Source organism: Syngnathoides biaculeatus, chromosome 14 (assembly GCF_019802595.1).
Source record: "Syngnathoides biaculeatus isolate LvHL_M chromosome 14, ASM1980259v1, whole genome shotgun sequence".
Lineage (NCBI taxonomy): Eukaryota > Metazoa > Chordata > Actinopteri > Syngnathiformes > Syngnathidae > Syngnathoides > Syngnathoides biaculeatus.
The window spans coordinates 13,979,431-14,003,382 of NC_084653.1; the positions used below are offsets into that span (position 1 = coordinate 13,979,431).

General features: G+C 42.9%; 1 protein-coding gene across 1 annotated transcript in view; it reads right to left on the minus strand.

The window, feature by feature from the left end:
• Positions 1–1,462: 1,462 nt before the first annotated feature.
• The window catches only part of kcnj3a (potassium inwardly rectifying channel subfamily J member 3a), a 49,162-nt gene continuing 26,672 nt past the window's right edge, over positions 1,463–23,952 (minus strand). The window contains exon 3 of the mRNA XM_061841312.1: positions 1,463–2,758. Within this exon, the coding sequence (XP_061697296.1) occupies positions 2,169–2,758 (590 nt within the window). The 3' untranslated portion in view covers positions 1,463–2,168. The remainder of the gene's footprint in view (positions 2,759–23,952) is intronic.

Consider the following 23,952-nt stretch of genomic DNA (forward strand, 5'->3'; position numbering starts at 1 on the left):
TCGAACTATTGCATCTTATAAGTAATGTTTTCCACTACCGGCGTCCGCTACACTATGACAATTTGGCATACTAGTAGGACAACTTTAACATTAACAACAAAGACCCGTGGGCATTTTGGTGTAAGTAGTAGGGTCCAGGAGGCTACTAGTTCATGACACATGCCTGCTCCTGTAGTTTGGCATAGTAGTGCGCCAAGATCATTTAGATTTAAGAATTAATTGGGTCCGAGTAGGACAAAAGTGGCCCTTGGAAGACACAGTCGTTCTACAGAATTGTCTTACTAGCGAGGACAAAGAATGCACCAGTGCATGAACCTTAAGATGGATATGAATTGAGCGCTTAAACAGCTTTCCCTCCTTAAATGACAACTGATATGAGCTGACCTCATCGAGTAATTGCATTGTCCTTATCAAGTAGAGGGAGAGACCCTTTGAACTGAAATTTGACTTTAATAAACATGTGGAAATTGCGTAGCTTTTTGTGCCCATCTCAGCTGGGACATGAGATGCAGTGTTAAAGGCATCGTTGAACAAAATATCCATGTTTGCGCAACAAACAGAGTCATTAGAAATGGCACACGGCAAAGTATCACGCCTATGAGAGAGCAAAGAAATACCGTGAATGAACATGGAGATGGAAACAAGGTAATATAGGTTAAGGCTAAAACATCTGTCTATTACCTTTTGTATAGTCAATAAAAGGAGCATGCAATCAACAGAACATCGCCACAACTTTACATTAAACAACAAAAGCAGGAAACTCAAGGAACAAATGTTATGCGATGCCCGTCGCCACAAACTAGAATAATGACATGTTGGTTTTTGTATGGCTTTGTGCAATTTTCCACTCTCTGTAAATTCACTAATGGATTTTTTTTTTAATATATAAATAACATGCCAGGAGTTATTGAGATTCGGTTCTACATGCGCTGTTTTCTTACATGCCTGATTGTGCTAATTGTACACTGTCCTAAATCGCGTCCGAGGTCTTTCTTCGTTGCATGTACGCACCGTACATCCGGGACAAGATGTGCTCCAGTCCTTCCAATCCGTGTATCATTCGCTGTTTTCATTTTCACCTGGCAATAAAAAGTAAATCATAATAATAAAAAAAGCAATAAGTCTCTCATTATTTTGATATTTCTTATTTAATCTAAAACAAGAAAGGTAACCATTTTTCCAAATTCAATTTTAGGCTCAGATCAAAAATACTTGAAGAACAGGCCACTGACTGAAATTGAGTTAAATATGTAATGGTTTGATCTGCGTCTTCAATATGTTCAGTGACAGGCATTGGTACGCTCGTCATTAGTGTTAGCTGCCACAATTAGTTGTGCATTGTTTAGAAGTGCGGGTCTCAAAACATTTGTCACCAAATGCAACCTCAAAAAATAGCTCTCCAAATGCCACTATCATAAACTCGGTCAAAATAAAGTAGTAGGCCACAAACGGGGCAGCGTCGTCTAGCTGGTAAGAGCAAAAATCTTCAAATGGCAGAGGTCCCCTGAAAAAGTGATTAGAATTGCGCATTTTTAAGAGTAAACTTCAAACAATCAACATACCACAGGGCATCATTGTAAAAGAAGACGAGGCTCGTGGTGTTTCAAATACTTAGAAACACACTGTGGACAGTATATCTTCCCATGAAAAAAATATTCAGACTTACAGTGTACTTAATAAAAACTTGATTAAGGCAAGGTTTTCTATGAATATATGTTTATAAACTGGATATGAGGTGGCATTAATGGGTTTCAGCCTTCCCCGAAAAACAAACAAACAAATAGTTTTTTTTTTTAAAATGGCTAAATGATGTCTCATATCTGGAAAAACTTTAAAGTCGAGTGACATGTACATTACCTGAAGGCATCACTATATTAGAATCAAATTCAGTTCTAAGACCCGTTTGTACATTTTGTATTTTTCAATCTGAGCGTAAAAGTGAAACGTGGAAAAAAAGATTTTTTTTTTTTTTTGCTTTTTTGGGGCGGAGTTAGTGTAAAGTTAGATTTAAAAAAAAATATCAAAATAATGATCCCCTTTTGAGATTGCCGTTTGAAAATGGAACGAAGAAACAACACTCAGATTGCAGATTTGCACATCTTGAGAAGTATGTTGTCAATTCATAAATCAGGAATAGCACAAGGAAAGTTTAAAGACGGGTGTCTTCCTTATGTAAAGCGATCTGAATTCATCTTTCTGAGTTTGGGTGGGAGGTGTCCGTCCATCCTGCCTCCCCCGGCCAGTCGCTGGAGCTTGGGGGGTAAGTCCGCCACCGACTTGCTGATGGGCTCTGTGCTTATTTTGGAGCCCTTCCCGCCCTGCTTGTCGTCGGACACCCCGGGCACGGAGCTGATCCGCTGCAGCTTCATGGGTAGGTCTCCGAAACTGTAAGTCATCTCCGAGGTGGTGGAGCTCATCCTCAGCAGCTTTCTGGGGAGGCCGTCCCTCCCCGTGATCTTCTGGAGCTTGGTGGGCAGCTTGGTGGTGCTGTCATTGTCCTCCAGGGTCTCCAGACAGTCCAGGGAGCTGTTCTTCTCCCCGCTGTTGCAGAGGGACGGCGCCATCAGGGGCGAAGAGAGGAGCAGGGCCTCCTCCTGCTCCTTCACGCTGTACGGCGGGGTGGGCACCTCGAAGGTGGCGTGGAACTGGGAGTAGTCCACCTTGAAGAAGCCTTCCTCCAAGGAGATGACCGGGAAGAAGCGGTGTCCCCACAGAACCTCATCCTCGGTGTAAGACGTCCTAGCTTGGCACGTCATCCCTGTCAAGTGGCACAAACACAAGATGAAATGATCACGTCGTATTAGCTTCAAGAGAATTTACTCCAGACACGAGTGTCACGGTCATTTTTGACAAGGGCCACATTGCAGTTATTCTTTCACTTGACAGGGGAGATTGTCAGACGCGTACCAGCATCAGCCTTTTTTCAAAATCCGATGAAATCAATTTAAAATGCCAGACGACAGCTGGGATTGGCTCTAGCGCTCCCGTGACCCTCGTGAGGATAAGCAACTCAGAAATTGATGGATGGATGGTAAATTTCAGGGTACTATTGTATTCTACTATTTATTTATATTTTCAGTTTCCTTTATGAGATGTTGCTTACCCTGGGAACTCCCTGTACCTTTTGTTTTTGGTTGAACAGAAAACAAAGGTAAAGTGAGACATTACCATTTCAGTTATATTGAAATTTGGGAAAAATTTAGGGAGCGACTGGATATTTTTTCAGGTTTTCATTCAACTTTATGAGACTTGCTGCTGAGCCTTGGTGCTCTCTGCACGTTTTGTTAGAATTGTAAAAAATGGTGAAAATCTGAAAAGCTGTCAAATAAATATATGCTCAAAGGCATTTTATCAAGTAGTTGGCGTTTGTATCATTAAAAAATGTTGATATCAATATTTTTTTCCTGTTACAGCAAATGTATATCAAATATCAGCCTCCTCGACTACTGTACTAATAACTGGTAGAGGAATTTTCCCTCAAAAAAAAAGATGAAATCATATTGGTCTATCAGTAGATGTAAGGGACACTATGACTATAAAATCATGATAAAAGACAATACAGTATAAAGAGGAAAGCCACACACAAAAGTGAAAATTATTAAAGTTATTGAGACCTGTCCCAAAAGGTGTCCAATTGTGTTTAGAAGCCACCAGGTGGCAGCAAGGGACTACATAAAGCTTTTCAGCTCACTTCAACTTAGTTTCTTGGAACCAAGACGCTGTCATGGTCCTGCTGTCATGGTCTCGTGATTCCATTGCTGATCTCCCGTGTAGCGACCCCTGCCTGCCCACTGACCTGCCTCTCATTCCTGACGATCTTGTTACTGCTACTTCTGTGGACTGGCTGCCTGATCCCCGACACTGGACTGAATAAAAACGTTTCCTGAACCGCCTCTACATCTCCCGAGTCATGCAATTGAGTCCAACCCTGTGTTCTGGTCGTAACAGATGCCACAAAATGACTTCCCCCATTCCTTCTGTTATTTACTAAATAAGACACCTATTTGCTGCTTTTATTCTCAGGTCACAGGCATGAGTTATATAAAATTGCTTTCAGGCTAGCTTGTGTCCAAGACCTATGTTAAAGTGAGAATAGGAGCTTCAATTAGTAAGGCCATAGCCTTATCTAGTTGAAAAAAAATCCTTTGCATCTACTTGTTGGTCTTAGCAAATGTACTGTATTTTGTATTTGTGTGTTTAACAGTGAGTTTTGTTCAATAAATAGCTGCAAGTTTATCAGCATTTTTTAAAAACTCCACTCAAGGGGGAGCACGTCTGATTACTAAAAGTGAAGACAATGAAAATTTATGCAACAGTCTTTGGCCAGAATCATTTAGTACACTTGTGTTATCGAGGGGCCACATGAATTGATGTGGCAGGCCGGATCGAGCTCCCAAGCCATGAGTTAGGCACCTCCTATCTGAGACTTTACCAGTGACTGCAAACTATCAGTCATTGTATTACCCAAGCAAGGACTAATATTTGGAGATGATTAAATTTTGGGTTGCTGCTTTTAATCACAGGCTTGGCACTTGTCCATTACAATCCACTATTGAGTTTTAGGGAAGCTTTTTCATTTTGACAGGGGGAAAAAAAGGACAAAATCCATGACATCACAGACACTGCTGCCAAAATAAAAGCTTATAATTTACTGTCACTTTTTAAACCAGATGTTTGTGAGACACTGCAGAGTGAGTCATAAAAAGAATAATTCAACCTGAAAATGAGTGCGAGCTAGATGCTGCATTTAACTCTCACCGCACTTGTCATATACGATCAACTCAATTTGTCCACTAAAATGTTTCATTCATGTGCTAAATTTCATTATACATCGGCCGGAGACATTTATCTAGAGATTCTTCCACTCACTACTGACAATTTGAGTACTTACCAGTATATCTAGTTTGTTCCTTTTTGCTGATGAAACTGAATAATTTGGGAGAAGCAGTGGCGAGTTGGTTGTGCACCCGGGTATACACATACTGATTGATACCTTGGCAACTTTCCAATTAAAGTCAGCAAAGGGCCGATTATTGAATGTCTCTCAAAGATTATCCTGCGATTATTCTTAGGTGTGCAGTGTGTTCAGAGTGATTCTTCTTAATCTCTGATCGCTTTGGACAATGGTCAAAGTTGATAGTCATAATTGTTGATCAAAAGAGTTGTCCTGATCCAATCAAAAATCCGATTATGCGATTTTCAGCTGATCGGTACTGGCTTTCTTTTAATATATCTGGTTTCTCGCTGTAAAATATGCATTTGTAGATGGCAATAGTTGAATTGTCGTAGACTGAAGTGTAACTTTATTGTGCTGTTTCCTCGAGCACTCAGGGCAGCAAGCGAGATGGACAGCAAGACGAAAGCAGCTGCAAAAATCATAAAGCAAATTCGAAGAGAGGAAGCAGACAGCGCCAGCCGAAAGGTACTGCGAAATAATCCTGGACACACAGATCACAGTAGGAAACAGGATGACAATACGGCTCGCCAACTATCGTAGGGGTATCGTACAAGAATTCAAACGAGCGCCAAGTTAACAAACATGATGCATTGAAACTACTTACTTTCAGATAGTACTCGAACAAGTGTGGATAATTTTGTGACACAGATTGTCATTTAATGAGGTAGTATTGTTTTTTCTAGAATGGAGTCAGGCACTCTAGCATCTACTACGCAGCTGCATGGAACGGTCGTTTATATGATTAATCGGTACACATGCTTCTAAAGTGTGTCCTGTGAAGGAAATCATATGCCGCGGTGACGTATCAGACTTGATATCCACTGATACCTCAAAATCCAAAGACTTGACTCATTTCTACTGTTGAATATTTCTGATCCCAAATCCTTATGTATGCAGTTAAGACTGAGGTCACAGCAATGGCCGACAAGAACGCAACCTGAAGCTTGTGCCAATACCAAATAAGATAGGAGATAGCCGAGCTTCTATAGCTAGCCTGTGTTTCTTCAACACCATGACACTTCTTACAGGTCAGTTTCGGTACTATGACAGACATCTGGTAGAGTAAGAACACATTTGGCATTGTTTTCCTTGTCTTTCACATTTTAAAAAACTATTAATGGACCCTGCTTTACTCTGCTGTGCTTTTTTTTTTTTTCCCCAAATGCACTTTCCTTGGGGATGGGAAATCACCTAAAAGAGAAATAAACAGCCTCCTTAACTGTAGCAGTTACAAATCGGGTAAAATAAAACTTTCAGACTAAAACACCGGTCCCCTGAGCTACTTACATTTAGCGCACTAAAAAAAGATAAAGGATTACTTGTTGGAGAAGCAAAACACAAGAGAATTGGCTGCGGGCAAAAACCCTTCAGATAGTCTTTCTCTCTTTTGATAGTAGTCATGATGCTGTTTAGTGGGACTAAAAGGGAATCCGAGTCGATCCAGAGCTGTGTTACATTAAGAATATACAAAGCTAAATCTTTGATCACAGTGATCCGTACAAGGATCGCGCATAACTCTGAACAGTGTTCCCTCGTTATATCGTTGGCTCATCTTTCATTGTATTTCCAGTATTTGTATTTGCTTCCATTTACACTGCTGTCTGTTTCCAGATCAGCAACAAAAATGAGAATTTGTTCTCCTTTGCAATAAATAAAATGAGTAAGGGGAGTAGTACAGGGAGTCCTCAGGTTAAGACGGTCCCGACCTAAGATGTTTCGACTTTACAACGCCCGTCCCCCCTCCGCCATTTTGTCTGGCTAATCCTTGTCTGTGTTTGTGCGCCGGGAGTATCTTCTCATTTTCCGCCCTCCTTTTTAGACATTATTGCCCCAAAGAAGAAAGCTGTTACTTTGACCAATGCTTTTGCAACCATAAGAAAACCCATTACCATGGAAACGAAGCTCAAGATCACAAAAAAGATTGGAGAAAGGAGAATCAGCAACACCACCAAGGCTTCAGTCGGTCGAAGGTGACAATTATTAAAGACAAGCCCATATTTTACCGCATGTGAAGGGTTTCGTTCATGTGTCAGATACAATGATCACAAAACAAGGTTCTCTGATACTAGTCGAGATGGAGAGGATTGAGGACCAGGTTCCTTTGCAACAGCGAAGCACAACCTCCCCTTCTGCTTCTCCATCCATCTCTCAGCAGTAATGCTAAGTACATCATCTTGTTTATTTCAAGGTATTTGTATTTTATACAACGTACTTGGATGTAAATTGTGACTTTAATGGTGGAATCCGACTTAAGTCGAAATCGGAGTTAAGTCACGACTGTAGGAACGGACCTCAATCGTAGACCGAGGACTCCGTGTATTCTACACTTACGACGATGGACGATTGTAATACTAGTTTTAGTGTGGTTTTGGACCTTTAAAGGGCTACTGTCATGAAATGGATGATATTTAGTATGTTATTCATGAAAGAGCGTCAGCCAATATGGGCCCGTGTGTTTTTTCACCACAAAACATGATTTTGACGTATTCACCTTTTTGTAACTCCCGCCATGAAAATCCTCTTGAGGGATTTGTTTTCAAGAAAAATCAGGAAGTGAAGGGCCCCCAAGTGGACTCGTTTGTTTCCATTAGTTTTACCTCCGGGAAGGTAGCTCGTTGTTCCTTCGTGTTAGCCAAAATGCCGGCTCGTTGCATTGCTGGACATTGCTTGAACACTCAGGAGGATGGATTTACCTTTCATAAGTTTGCAAGAGACCCGGTTCGTCATGAAAATGGATTGCATGGGTAAAGAGGCGAGAGCTTCGTGGGTTCCAAATAACAGATAGGTGTGTATCTTCTTTTACTTTTCCTTTCGGCTTGTTTCGTTAGGGGTCGCCAAAGTGTGTCATCTTTTTCCATCTTAGCCTATCTTCTGCATCTTCCTCGCTAACCCCAACTGCCCTCATGTCTTCCCTCACCACATCCATAAACCTTCTCTTTGGTCTTCCTCTCGCTCTTTTGCCTGGCAGCTCCATCCTGAGCACCCTTCCACCAATATACTCACTCTCTCGCCTCTGAACATGTCCAAACCATCAAAGTCTGCTCACTCGAATTTTGTCTCCAACATCCAACATCCAACTTTGGCTGTCCCTCGAATGAGCTCATTTCTAATCCTATCCAACCTGCTCACTCCGAGCGGGTACCTCAACATCTTCATTTCTGCTACCTCCAGTTCTGCTTGCTGTTGTTTCTTCAGTGCCACCATCTCGAATCCGTACATCATGGTCGGCCTCACCACTGTTTTGTAAACTTTGCCCTTCATCCTAGCAGAGACTCTTCTGTCACATAACACACCAGACACCTTTCACCAGCTGTTCCAACCTGCTTGAACCCGTTTCTTCATTTCCTTACGACACTCACCATTGCTCTGGATTGTTGACCCTAAATATTTGAATTCGTCCACCCTCGGTATCTCTTCTCCCTGTAGCCTCACTCTACCCCCTCCACTTTTCTCATTCACGCACATATATTCTTTTTTACTTTGGCTAATCTTCATTCCTCTCCTTTCCAGTGCACGTCTCCATCTTTCTAATTGTTCCTCTGCATGCTTCCTGCTTTCACTGCATATCACAATATCATCTGCGAACATCATGGTCCAAGGGGATTCCAGTCTAACCTCATCTGTCAGCCTATCCATTACCACTGCAAACAGGAAGGGGATCAGAGCTGATCCCTGATGCAGTCCCACCTCCACCTTAAATTCCTCTGTCACACCTAAGGCACACCTCACCATTGTTCTGCTGCCATCATACATGTCGTGTACTATTTTAACATATTTCTCTGCCAAACCAGACTTACGCATGCAGTACCACAGTTCCTCTCTTGGTACTCTGTCATAGGCTTTCTCTAGATCCACAAAGACACAATGTAGCTCCTTCTGACCTTCTCTGTACTTTTGCCTAGCATCCTTAAGACAAATAATGCATCTGTGGTACTCTTTCTAGGCATGAAACCATACTGTTGCTCACAGATACTTACTTCTGTCCAGAGTCTAGCCTCCACTACCCTTTCCCATAACTTCATTGTGTAGCTCATCAACTTTATTCCTCTATAATTCCCACAGCTCTGAACATCGTCTTTGTTCTTAAAAATGGGAACTAGAACACTTTTCCTCCATTCTTCAGGCATTGTTTCGCCCGCTAGTATTCTGTTGAATAAGTTGGTCAAAAACTCCACAGCCATCCCTCCAAATTGCTTCCATACCTCCACCAGTATGTATACAGCTACTAAAAAAAATAATACTTTGGGGCGGACCACGTAATCGGTCTCTCATAACGTAACAAAAGATCCACGTATGAAATATGTCGATGTGCACGTCTGATGGCATCAGGGCTGCTGTGTCGCTTCGCCAGCGAAGGCTGCGCTTCAGGCTCGCGGACGGCGGCGGCTCTGAAGAACCCAGCCAAGAATGCCTCACTCAGCCACGTGCGCGCAGTAAAGCGCCCCGGCTTGACGGGGTTGTTCACGAAGTACTGCGGCGGCGATGAACAACCCCCTAAAGCAGCATGGCTCGGCTCCATTATAAGCCACCACGGCGCCGAAAATGAGCCACACCAGCTGGGGCGCCACGTTCGGCGGTCACCGCTTCTGCGAAGGCTGCACGTCGGGCTTTGTGGACGGCTGCGGCTCTGAAGAACCCAGCCGAGAATCCCTCACTCAGCCGCGTCCACGCAGTAAAGTGCCCTGGCTCGACGGTGTTGTTCATCGTGTACTGTGGCGTCTATGAACAAGCCCCTACTCCAGTACGGCTTGACGACAACGCAGTAAAGTGCCCCGGCTTGACGGTGTTGTTCATCGCGTACTGGGGCGGCTATGAACAAACCCCTAAAGGAGCACGGCTCGGCTCCGTCATAAGGCACACCGGCCAGCTGCGATGAGCCGCGATGGCTCATCTCCACCGCAGAAGTGGATCGGACGGGGATCGGTTTGGCCGTGATCCCATATCATCTGAATATGGCTCGAAACAATAGTGTAATATTGCCCCGGTAACTTCACTCGGTTGTGTGGTGTTCTCCTTTTCGAAAAGAGCTTCTGTGTCAGAAAGGGCGCGTTTGTCCCCCATAGTTAGGGTGCACCCTGTGTTTTCATTGGCGAATGTCCGGGTGATGATACGGACAGAGGATGCAGCCAATATGGGGACCACTTGGATATCGTAGAATGACACTTCTGCAACTTTGCGCTCCGCTCACATTTATTTTTTCGTATAGACATAGAAGTGAATCATGTTGTATGTATTTTTCATTACAATATCTATTTTAGAATGTTTATAGGGATGACACTTGGGCTTTAATGATGAATTGCAACACTTGTTTTTATGAGAAAAAGTAGATTAAAAAAAAGTGGCTCCAGTCTGCTCCAAAAATCTTGCAAAAGGCAGCGTTGTTAACTCTTTTTCCCCACAAGAGGAAGGACCAACCTTAATCCTCCCCATGGCCCTCCCCACCACCCTCCTTTGAAAGCTCTGTCTTTCTTTTTTGACCACCTGGCTGCAAATGTCTGTACTGTGTATATTGATTAGATTATTTTTTGGTCCAAGTTTATAATGAAAAAAGTTTAATATTAAATTCAAATTTAAGTTTTAATGTTTTTCTTTTTTTTTTCAAGATGACGACTAACAATCTTTAGAAGTAAACAGACATTTGAGTTCTATACTGTACTGACAAAACTGCGTTTAAAAAAAAGAAAAAAAAAGGTAAGGACATGAGGATAACAGTATATAATACTTAATTTAAAGCCCAGGTGTCATCCCTATATACTGTCACGATCCTGCCGCTCCAGCCCGGGCTGTGCGGGGGCGCGCGCGCTCGCGCTAATTGACCCCTCCGTACAGGGCACTTAACCACGCCTCCTGAAGTGAAATCACGCCACATGCGCTGACGTCAGACAAACAATTAGCAAAAATGGCGGTGCAGCAAGAAAAGACTAGAGCGAAACTGTCCGATTTACCAGCTGATTTCTCACTCGCATTCTTAGCTAACAGTGAAATATCGTTGAAAAGCAGACAGCAGGGCTTCAAGTATTTCAGCGAGGGGTATTTACATGCATATCGACGGAGGAACCATTGATATTAGCGCGAGATCTTTCCAGAGTCAGAGGAAAACCGAGAAGCCACATAATATAATATATTATAACCCAAAGATGAATTCGTCATTGACAGTTTCCTATTTTCGTGTTACATATCACACTTACATATCACTTCAATGTCTATATGAAAAAATAAATGTGAGCGGAGAGCGCGTCATCCATGCGCAAATTTGCAGAAGTGTCTTTCTACGATATCCAAGTGGTCGCCATATTGGCTGCGTCCTCCGTCCGTGACGTCACCCGGACATTCGCAAATGAAAACACACGGTGCACCCATAGTTATATGGGAAACAAACGCGCCCTGTCCGACACGGAAGCTCTTTACGAAAAGGAAAACACCACACAACCAAGTGAAATTACCGGAGCAATATTACACTATTGTTTCGAGCCATATTCAGATGATATGCAATCACGGCCAAACCTCATCCCCATCCGATCCACGCAGCCATCCGATGTGGCTTATGACGAGCCGAGCCAGCCTGCTTTAGGGCGGTGTTCACAGACACCGCAGTACTGAGCAACACAGTCGAGCCGGGGCACTTTATGCGCACATGCGGCTCAGTGACGCATTCTCGGCTGGGTTCTTCTGAGCCGCCCCCATCCCCAAATCCCGACGCGCAGCCTTTGCAGAAGCAGTGACCGCCGAACGCGCCGCCTGAGCCAGTGTGACTGATTTTCTGCGCCGTGGTGGCATATAATGGAGCCGTGTCGTGCTGCTTTTCGGGGTATGTTCAAAGCCGCTGCAGTACTTGTTGAACACCGTCGAGCCAGGGCGCATTACTGCCTACCTGTTATTTGGAACCCACGAAGCTTTCGTCCTCTGCACCCATGCAATCCATTTTTCACAACGAACCAGGTCTCTTGCAAACTTCTTCTTCTTCTTCTTTTCCTTTCGGCTTGTCCCGTTAGGGGTCGCCACAGCGTGTCATCTTTTGCCATCTTAGCCTATCTCCTGCATCTTCCTCTCTAACCCCAACTGCCCTCATGTCTTCCCTCACCACATCCATAAACCTTCTCTTTGGTCTTCCTCTCGCTCTTTTGCCTGGGAGCTCCATCCTCAGCATCCTTCTACCAATATACTCACTCTCTCGCCTCTGAACATGTCCAAACCATCGAAGTCTGCTCTCTCGAATCTTGTCTCCAAAACATCCAGCTTTGGCTGTCCCTCTAATGAGCTCATTTCTAATCCTATCCAACCTGGTCACTCCGAGCGAGAACCTCAACATCTTCATTTCTGCCACCTCCAGTTCAGATTCCTGTTGTTTCTTCAGTGCCACTGTCTCTAATCCGTACATCATGGCCGGCCTCACCACTGTTTTGTAAACTTTGCCTTGCAAACTTATGAAGGGTAAATCCATTTTCCCGAGTGTTCAAGCAATGTCAAGCAATGCAATGAGCCGGCATTTTGGCTAACATGAAGGAGCAATGAGCTACCTTTCTGGAGGTAAAACTAATGGAAAAAAACGGGTCCACTTGGGGGCGCCACTGTCCTTTACGTCACTTCGTGGTTCTTCTCAAAAACAAATCCCTCGAGAGGATTTTCACGGCGGGAGTTACAAAAAGCTGTATACGTCAAAATCATGTTTTGTGGTGAAAAAACACGAGACCATATTGGCTGTGTGTTTTTCATTAATAATATACCAAAAATCATTCATTTCATGACAGTCGCACTTTAAGGCACTAAAGGATAATTTGAATTGGCAAGATTCTTTACAATAGCTTGTCTAAGAACACTGATGTCTTAAAACAATTGAAATTATATTACTTTTACTTAATTATATAATCATATAAAGTCTACACAACCCTGTTCAAATGCCTTTTTTTGGAGGGGAAACCTATCCTAACCGTAACCCAAAACGTATTTCTCCTCTAAAGTGACCTATAACCTGTGCACTGAATATGTTTTGCCCCCCAATGCCATGTCATGGGTCCATTGTAATAATAACATGGAGCGTTTGCTAAATGAAGCAAGATGACATTTTCTTCTATTTTTATTCCGCCAGACTGTGGCTGAGAGTTTTTATTAACACGCGGTGTACTATTTGCCTCTTAATGTATGTGCTTTTTTCTGATTTTTTTTTGCCTGAATTCTTCCTGACGTGCTCTCACTGAAGTGACAAATAGAAAATGTGAAAAACTCACACCTGGAATAATGTGACTGGATCGGCCACGTTATTGGCTGCTAAGTGGTAGCAGCCCATCGCCATTATTGAGTAGCTGCCATTATAACCTCTCGCATTACATCTTGCCACTTTGCTTGCGATATCGCTCTGAGCCATTTCACTACCTATTTATTTTATTAGCGTGAGTGAGCTTTCAAATAATCTATAATTGAGTTTGCGTCTAAACCAAAAAGATGACATCAGTTTTTAACAGTCTAAGGAGCCCTCCTCTTTCGCATTAAGGAATGGCTTCCGGGCACTGGTGTCAAGGTTTGTTGAAATCCATTAAGAAATTGGTGAAAGCGCTGTCTTATTATCATAGATTTTAATTACCGCCTTGAAGCCGCGAACGCAGCATCGGTCCAAAGTGAGATGCAGATGTCACGATTGGAAGCGGAGGCATCTGTGCCTGATTCCCAAGGTCATGAAAGAATACTGCCTCTGTACACAAGCACAGATGTGCATGAGACTGAACATTCAGAGCATTGAGGGTATTCATAGTATTACTTCTGCACAATTGCCTCCCAGTCCCAAGGCCTCAGGCATATGGAACTGTGCCGCAATGAAGCTAATGGTGAGAGAAAAAAAGATAATAAGAAATAAAGCCACAGTTGCGAGTAAAGTGGGATCACAATCCAGGAGCAACCGTGAGCCTCTCTAAAACCGTGCGGAATATGTCGCCACAAGTTGGGTGATCGAATATTACAGTCGATGCTGCATTGCTGACCTCCACCCCCACCCCCCGACAGCCACAAGATCAAAATAACAAGCTTCGGAGTCTAAACAGAAAAAGCCAATATGTGCTGTAGGCAAAAGGTTGCTACAAAGCTGAAGCTCGATCCAACATCAATTACTAATGTTCTGATGCTCTTGGAATTGGTGTTAGCTTGGCAATGGTAAGCAACAAATTCTCAAGAAGAAATACAGCAGTGGAGGCCCTTGGGGGTGCAACAATTGCTTATGTACTGTAGTGCTTTGAGATGGGAGTTGAATCTGTTCCCTGACCACGCTCGTAACTTGATAAACATGCGTACCTCTGATTATCTTTCCCCAACAAAATGAAAGGAAATCCCATGAATCTGCTCCAGCCTTACCCAACCCCCAATTGTAATGTGTTATTTTAATGAGAAAAATAGCACTCTATAATATTGTACTCCAAAAAAAAAATCAATAATCACTTGGTAAAATGTAAAATGTAAAAAATGGGGGGGGGGGAAGCATTTTAGTACATGCATACAGATATGCATGGAGCAGGTCAAAGCTCCTCGTTAACCGGCAATAATTAGTAATTAGTCACACTTTGCAGTGGATAAAAAGGAAATGACTGTGTTATTATCATTCTACACGTGTTGCTCCTCTGTTTGTGTTCAAATATCCGTTGCTTTAAAGGTTATAACACCATGACACTTATGCTATTTGTTAGCCTGTCTATGGCATTCAGCTTTTTTTGTGTTAGTATTAAGTGAAACTTTACTGACTGATCTAAGGCCATGTGCTTGTTTCAAATACATGTGTACTGTAATTGCCTTTGTTTTATGTTCCACAGTAACCTTCAACTTTTGAAGAATTCCCTATCTGCCAACGACTTCAAAAACAGGTCCACACGAAACTTCTGCCTCGAAGCTCGTCTGGAACAACAACAAAAACAGCTCCGGGTGAAACCATATTTTCAGCACAGAACCCATTATTCACATGAACGATTTTTGGAGATAGACGGAGTTTTGGGCCAATGATAAACTTTGGCAAAACCGATAAAGGGAAATCTGTAAGTGATTTTTAAGAAGCTGCCTGATGTGTAATGTACTTATACCACAAGTGAGCTGAATGGTAGTTATTTTATTTATTTTTTTATTATCTAAAATGCTAACCACCGGCATGGTAATTCTAATCCCGATTGCTAGCAATTTAGAATTTTGTTGTCTCAAATTTGCTACACCAAATTTGTACCAAACACTGCTTATTTGTCACGAATGGGGCTCGAGGGCGGACCCAAATGCACGACTCCAAAGACAAGCGGACAGTACAGAGGTAACCTTTATTCGGTCCAAGGTCAGGGATCAGGCAGACAATCCAGACCAGCAGAGGTAATAGTAACGGCAGGCTTACGATGGTAGTCAAGGGACAGGCATGGGCCAGGGTCAGTACACGGAGAGCAGAAGTCAGGCAAACGGGAGTGTGGGAACGAGGCATCATAGTCAACGATCTGGCGGAGGACTAGTCATCCCCCGGGTCCTATATATACTGAGAGTAATCAGCCAGGACAAGGTGCAGGTGTGCACTGACTAATTGGCTGGCCACTGGGCAGGAAGCCAGTAGCCGCACACACCGGGTAGGCGTTGATGAATTCCCTCACGTCCTTGCTGAGGTTGGGCCACCAGAACCTTTGTTCGACCACTGAACGCGTTTTTGCCATACCCAGGTTGCAGACCGTTTTGTTGGTATGGGCCCAGTTGATGACGTCTCCCCATAGAGATGGAACAACGAAAAGGCGGTGAGACGGACAATCCACGGGCGGCAGCGTCTCTCCCAGGGCCTCCTTCACCCGCGACTCGACCGCCCAGGTGAAGCCGGACACGAAGCACGCCTCTGGCAGGATAGGAGCAGCCTCTGATTCCGTGCGCTCCCCCTCGTGGATCCATGAGAGTTCGTCCGGCTTGCCATTCTTGGGGGCTGGGGGGAAGGACAGACTAAAGTGGAAGCAGGTGAAAAATAGGGCCCACCTGGCCTGGCAGGTGTTGGGCCGCTTCGCGGTCTTCAGGTACTCTAGGTTCTTGTGGTTCAGTGAAGACCACGAACTGCACTTGCGAGCCCTCCAGCCAGTGCCGCCACTCTTCCATCGCCGTCTTCGGTCATTGCGGCTAGTTGCCCCTGCATTACCAGTCGCTTGTCGACCTTGAGGGCCAACGCGATGAGCGCGTCCAGTGAAGGAGAGAGATCCATGGCGATGAGAAGACCATGGATCTGGGGAGAAAGTCCCTGGAAAAAGGCGTCGTGCAGGGCGTCCTCGTTCCATCGACTCTCGGCGGCGCGGATCCGGAACTCGATTGCGTAGTCTCAGACGCGACGACGGCCCTGGCGAAGCATCGTTAGAGAGTTTGCCGCTTTATGCTCTGGCGCCGCATACTGGAACACTTGGGTGAGTGCGCAGAGGAATGACGTCCAGGAACAACAGGTCTCTGAGTTACGACTCCATTCAACTTTGGCCAATGCCTCCGCCCTTCCCGTCATGTGGGAAATGACAAAGGCGATCCTGGAGCGGTACGTGGGAAAGGCGGACGCCTGCAGTTCAAAATTGAGATCGCACTGAGTGAGGAAACGCTTGACGTTCCCTGAGTCGCCTGAGAATCGTTCCGGTCAGGAGAGCGGGGCTTCTGAGTCGGCTGGGTCCATGTCCGCCAGATCGTTGTGTCACGAACGGGGCTCGAGGGCGGACCCAAATGCACGACTCCAGAGACAAGCGGTCAGTACAGAGGTGGAGGTGTGCGCTGAGTAATTGGCTGGCCACGCCCAGCCTGGGCAGGAAGCCAGGCGCATGACATTACCAATTTATGCAGTTAATTTGTGTTTAAAAGTGTTGAAGTCCATCCCTCATAAATGAAAATAAAATGAAAAAAAAACACCCCATAATAACTAGTAATCGTGGGGGAGATTATTATTTACTTATTTGATTAATAATCAATAGGATAGTCGATTTGAAAAAGATTCAATGGTAACAGCTGTCAGTGCTTACATTAATATGATCATAATAAGGTTAGCGGCTGTAAACATTTGACTCGCCCCGAGTGCTGCCAACCATGCAGCACCACAGCATGTTCCCTTGTATGCAGCCACGCACTGCAAAAAAAAAAATCATGTCTAATCATGTTGAAAAGGGACAATGCTACAACCCTTAATCATAGTTATTAATCTTCTTAATTGCTGTAGGTTGTTCAAGGATTGACACCTGGGCCGCGGTATAATTAAAGAGGCACTTGCATCACCTATGTTTAATTGTGTTGCTATGGAGCAGCTGTTCGGTAACACACACACAAACACATTCAGTGGCGGCAAAGAGAAATCCAGTGCAGTTACATTTGTGACAGATTTGCCAACGATGGAGAACAACCACATTTGGGTTGAGTAGCCAAATATTGTACTCAAGTAAGAGTACGATTACTTAAGCAAAGCTAATGTATTTATAAAGCGCATTTCATAAACAAAGTCACTGAATGTGCTTTACATAATTAATTTAAAAAAAACGTTTAACACAAAAAATAAAACGAAAATTACAGGTGCCACAGTGGAACAGCTGGTAAAGCGTTCGACTCACAGTTTTGAGGACCCGGGTTTGATCCCGGCCCCACCTGTTTGGAGTTTGCCTGCGTGGGTTTTGTCCGGGCACTCCAGTTTCCTCCCACATCCCAAAAACATGCAACATTATTTGGACACTCTAAATTGCCCGAGGTGTGATAGTGAGTGAGGCTGTTTGTCTCTATGTGCTCTGCTATTGGCTGGCAACCAGTTCAGGGTGTACCCTGCCTCCTGCCCATTGACAGCTAGGATAGGCTCCAGCACTCCCCGTGACCCTCGTAAGGATAAGTGGCAAAGAAAATGGATGGATGAAAATTACAGTTAAATAATTAAATTAATTAATTAATTACTATTAAAAGTGTATGGTACAAGAAATAGGATTTTAAAATGGAAAAATTCTAAAAAGCATGAAGGAAAATAAATTTTTAACGTGGATTTAAAAACATTCAGACTTATGAGTGACATGACTTCCATTGGAAACTTATTCCATTTATGTGCAGCATAATAACTAAATGCTGCTTCACCATGTTTGCTTTGGAATCTGCACTCCACTATTTAACCGGAGGGGTAACTAGGAGATGAGTGATCATCCCAGTTCGCAGTCAGCCATTTTGATGTTTTGCCTCCCATAAACATAGTTATCACCGTGGTTTTGTCAGTCTGCTGACTTTATTCCTGTTTGTCTGCACAGTTAATTCATATATTCATATTAGGTCACCTTTGCAAAGGAGATGTTCTGTTCTACTGGTCTTTTACCTGTTTAAATAAAGTTTAAGTAAAACAAAATGAATCTGATTCCAAAAAGATGAACTCCTCCTATAGTATAACTGGCATGTGCCCCCGTACACAAGTAACAGATCATGTTCAAACTCATGTATAATGCGAGTCCTCACACACCTGCCACTATTTAGTGTAAAAAAAAAAAAAAACAACAGATGCACAATGCTTAAAAGAAACATCAATTGGTTTATCCTCTAAAATAACTGAATGAAGAATTTGTTTGCTGACTGATTTATTGATAACGTGCGTGTGTCTCAAATTAGAAGTGGTCTGAAATATCTAAGTTTGGGCAGTGACAAAATTATGTTAAACCTGTTTTTCATAGTCTGTCATGTAAAACCTGGCTCTCACGACTCACTTTGATTGGCCTACAAAGCCCAATAGAAAAGTTGATGTGCAGACCTATGACTTTCTTTTGTTGTTTGATTCTTGAATTTGAGTCAAACATCACTATTGTAATCGCGGTCGATTGGTTGAGAACGAAAGTCTAAAAATAGATCGCGCATGCAATTATTGACAAATGACAGCAGTGTGTGATCTGTAGCTTTTTGTGACTGAGTAAAAATACCATTTCTTCTTAACATAAATACTTGAGAAAAAGTACAAAGTCTGCTTCATTAAAACTACTCTGACGAGCACAATGTTACTTGAATAAATGTAATGAAGTAAATGTGGGGCGTTGCTACTCACCTCTGACATTGCACAGATGCCATACATATATATAATTAATACTATATATATACTGTACATAAAAAATGATGGATGGAAAGTTATGAAATCAGAAATCAAGGCTAGTTTGTTCCATTATTGTTAATTTTACTGTACTGTTTTAGTAATAGGCGGCATGATGGCTCAGCTGGAAAGCGTTGGCCTCACAGTTCTGAGATCCCGGGTTCAATTCTGGCTCCGCCTGTGAGGAGTTTGCATGTTCTCCCCATGTCTGCGTGGGTTTTCTCCGGGCTCTCCAGTTTCCTCCCACATCCCAAAAACATGCAACATCAATTGGACGCTCTAAATTGGCCCTAGGTGTGATTGTGAGTGCGGCTGTTTGTCTCAATGTGCCCTGCAATTGGCTGGCAACCAGTTCAGGGTGTACCCCGCCTCCTGCCGATGACAGCTGGGATAGCCTCTAGCACTCCCGTGACCCTTGTGAGGATAAGCAGCTAAGAAAAAGGATGGATGAATGGATGTTTTAGGAATTAAAAAAAATGTCTGCAATATCCATCCATTTCCTGTACCACTCATGCTCACAATATATCACCATTATTTTTAACATATGACAATCTCAAAATTTTGCCCAGATTTTAGCATCAATTCCGAAAGTTGACATGGAATTTTTGCTTTCCTGGACCACGTAATATGATGGGCAGTTTAGGATGTGGCCCCCGGGTGACTAGGTCTTGAGTTTGACCCCGTACGTTGTAAAACAACACACCAGACCCAGAGCTCACTAACCTAAAAGTCCAAATCATTGCAAAAACGACTCTTTTGTGTCTCAATATAGGAATTCAGACAAAGGAGAAAAGCCACATCTGTGTGTATTTCATATTATGGGCAACACCTTATGTAACGCCAAGAAGCCACGCTTGCCTGAGACTCTGTGTTTCTATGGAAACCAACTATAGGAATCTGTGTACTCCAAAGTCATAAGCCTCCTCACTGCTTGTTGAAAAGAAGCGGTGACACGCTAGAACAAAAGTCAGGGCTTTCTTTTGAAAATGGGATTTCTGTGCAAAAGTATTTGTAACATTTTGAAAAGCATTTTAACCATCAACAGTTCTTTAGAACAAAGCCACAAGGCCACAGTTGATATTACAAAAGTTGGCTTGCACAGTATAAATATTCACTCTTACAGTACTTCAGAATTAGTGGCTGGAATAAATCGTTTTACTCCTACCTTAATCTCAATCCTAAAATAACTATATAAGTGAATGAAGAGAACACATAAAATAAGCACAGTGTAGTGGTTAGCATATGCCTGCCTCACTGTTGAGAGGTTGTGGGTTTGAGTCTCAGCTCAGACTCACCTGTCTGTAGTTTTCTCGAGTTTTTTCGGCTTCCTTACGCATTCCACAAACATGGAAGGTCAATTAATTGAAGACTTTGTCTAAATGTGCCATGCAACTAGTTCTGGGGTGTCATCATCCTGTACCCAAAATTTCTCCTGGGATAGACTAGCGAGGACATGTGCTCTAAAATAGACAGATGGATAATGATGGCAGCATAACTCTAAGTCACTCACACTTCCGGGAAATCGTTCTTATCCAGCAAGGAAAATAATGACTGTTGGGGCGGAGAACAATTAGGCGAGGCAATTACATGAAAAGTTTAGAATGGGCTGGGGAAAAAAAAAATCTAATAAAATGTTTTAAAAACTCAGAGAAGTCAAGTTCATACCTATATCAATGCAAAAATTCTGCCATGAAGCTATGCCCCCCGAAAATTTTTTCAACTGCAATCATATTTGCGCTGCCGGAAAAATGTTTCACACAGACTTTTATTGCAGATGGACGCAGTGTCATGATACTGATAAACTTGACCAAAAAATGACAGAATAAACACCTGTACGTGATTTTTAAGCCACTGTAAGATGTGTATAGTATACAGTATACAACATGATTTAAGATGTGAGTTGAATGATTGTTAGCGGGTTTTTTTTTTTGGTTTCTTTTTTTGTAACCTAAGATGGTAATTGCTAACGCAAATGCTCATAGTAATTGCTAACCATTTAGCATTTTGTATTCTCACATTCTGTACACCAAATTTATACTATAGACTAATTACCAACATGCAGTTTAACAAGGGGAACACCCCAATTTTATTGACTTTTGCCAACTCCCAGCACTCTTTTGCTTTCCTGTTGCCCAAGTAGTTGAGCTACTCAGGTTTGTAGCGTATTTAAAAAACATGGTAAACTTCAGGGAACTATTAATGAGCTATCCATCCATTTTCTTTGCCGTTCATCCTCACAAGGGTCGCGGGGAGTGCTGGAGCGTATCCCAGCTGTCAACGGGCAGGAGGCGGGGGGCACCCTGAAATGGGCACAGATCACACCTTTGGGCAATTTAGAGTGTCCAATTAATGTTGCATGTTTTTGGGATGTGGGAGGAAACCGGAGTGGCCGGAGAAACCCCACGCAGGCACGGGAAGAACATGCAAATTCCCCACAGAAAGGGCTGGGATTGAATCCAGGTCCTCAGAACTGTGAGGCCAATGTTTTATCAGCTGAGACACCGTGCCGCTGGAACTATTAATTAATTAATTAACATTATATATTTTTATTAAAGGTGCTGCTGATTCTGGGGTCTCCCAGGACTTTCTCTTTTTCAACTTCAAAAGGTAAGTGAACGTTAACGTTTCAGTTAAATTGATATTTTGCTAAAACTTTATTTACTGCGGAAAACTTTTGGCAGGAACTTTTGTTTGCGTAAGTTATTACATTTCACAAGACATGCTGATAAACTTGGGAGCTCCTAGAACTTGTGTTAGAATTTAAAAGTATGATCATTTATCGGTTTCCTTGACTATGAATAATCTGTGTGTGTATTGGCCCTAACAAAACAGTTTTTATAATTAATGCATAGAGAAAACCAACACAGGCGCAGGGTAAGCATGCAAACCCCACGCAGAAAGGGCAGAGGTTCGAACTCGAAAGCTCTCAATTGGGAGCCAAGTGTGTTTCCCACTAGTGCTTTGGACACTACTGTCTAGGTGAAGATGTTATGAGTATTAGTTGTATAAACTAGCAGATGTATTTGCTGCTGATAGAACCGTATGAAAATATCCATTTACAAACCATTCACCCATCCATTTTCTCTACCGCTTATCCTCACTAAGGTCACAAATTTGCAAAGCAATTGGAGGAAATGAATGTTTTTGTGAGCGCCCTGTTGTTCCAAAGCCGATCCTTCTAAATTTAGCTTGTGTCAGCTTATTTGAATGTGAAGATGATGCGTGTCTTTTGTCGATATATGACAATAAATTAAATACTTTGGTTGAACAGCTGGTGGGCGGTAAAAGCAATTGGAATACAGTAAGTGGAAGGGGGGGGCTCAAGGATGAGAACGCTGCACTCCCCCCCACCCCCCTATTTTCTGACTTTTCACAAAACGCAATTTTAAGAGTTATAATTACCCTACTCACATTTCAGACAATATGAGAGAATCCACGCGCAGCCGCCGTCATTGCGGGACTCATCAACAGCACGAAATGACAACGGTTGGAGAAAAAGGTGTTGGAAGTGAAGCTGCGGGGAAGAAAACATCATTGGATTCTGACGGTGCCGCTGCTCATGCAGGCCGTGCGCAGCGAAGAATTGCGTAAGTGCGCATCCATTACGCCCAGTAAATGGTAATGTGTTCGCCGGTGAGACCACGTAGAAGACAATACTATTACATTTCAATCCGCAACGGGGTGGCCCATCTCAGACAAGAGCCCCGTAATGAGAGATACGCTGACACATTGCTTCTTTCATCGCTGACAAATCCGTAGTGTTCGTGCATCGGTACTCCAGGTGAGCACATATGAGGCACCTCTGCTGGACAGTGACAACTTTAAGGCCATTTACAATCAGTTTCAGGATCTTGGCTGAACTCTCATTTTAAAACTCTTATTTTTTGTAGGAGAGACGGTGAATGGGGCCATAGCCTGGTGTGAATCACAAAAAAATGCAAATAATTAAGCTTTACTTTACCTTCCTACCTAAATGGTTTTTTTTTTTTTGTTTTTTGTTTTTTTAGAATTGCCTATATTAATAGTTAAATGTAAATATAACAGTCATTTCTTTTCAGACTCATCTTACAACATTATCTTTAACTAACTTTCCGATATGGGGAGTCCTCAGGTTACGAACGAGTTCCGTTCCTATGCTGGTAATGTAACTCGAATTTTGTTGTAAATTGGATTTCACCCTTAAAATCAGAATTTACATCAAAATACTTTGTATAAAAAAACAAATACATTGAACTAAACAAGATGATGTACTTCGCATTACTCCTGAGAGGTGAGTGGAGAAGAAGAAGGGGAGGCCGTGCTGAGCTATTGTGAAGGAATCTAGTCCTCAATCCATGACATAAGTCATCTTTCCATCTCAACAAATATCAAATAACTTTGTTTTGTGACCATTGTATCCGACATAGGAACGGAACCCTTCACATGCTCTAAAATATGGGCTTTGTCTTTAATAATTGTCACCAGGGTCAACCGACTGAACCCTAGCTCTTTACCGATGTTCATCGGTTTTGCACCTTTGTGCGATCTTTTTATGATCTTGAGCTTCGTTTTCATGGAGATGGATTTTCTTTTGGCTGCAGAAGCATTGCTAAACGACGCAACTTTCTTCTTCAGGGCCATAATGTCTAAAAAGGAGGGCGAAAAATCCGAAGATACTCCCGGCGCACAAACACAGACTATGCACATTAGCTAGACGAAATGGCGGACGGGGGACGGGCGTTGTAAAGTCGAAACGTTTTAGGTGAAGACCGTTTTAACCAGTTTCACAGCATTTTGGCTTTGATCCACAGCGTATTGTGGTCAGTGACAATATTAAGCACCGAGTCAAGCAAATGAAAAAAATACTCTTCTTTAACCAGAAGAAAGGTTTTCAGCAAGCATTTTCCAATCTTTAGTAATCAGGAGTAGAAGATGGGTTGGTTTCACCAAAAACACCAATTTCTGATCA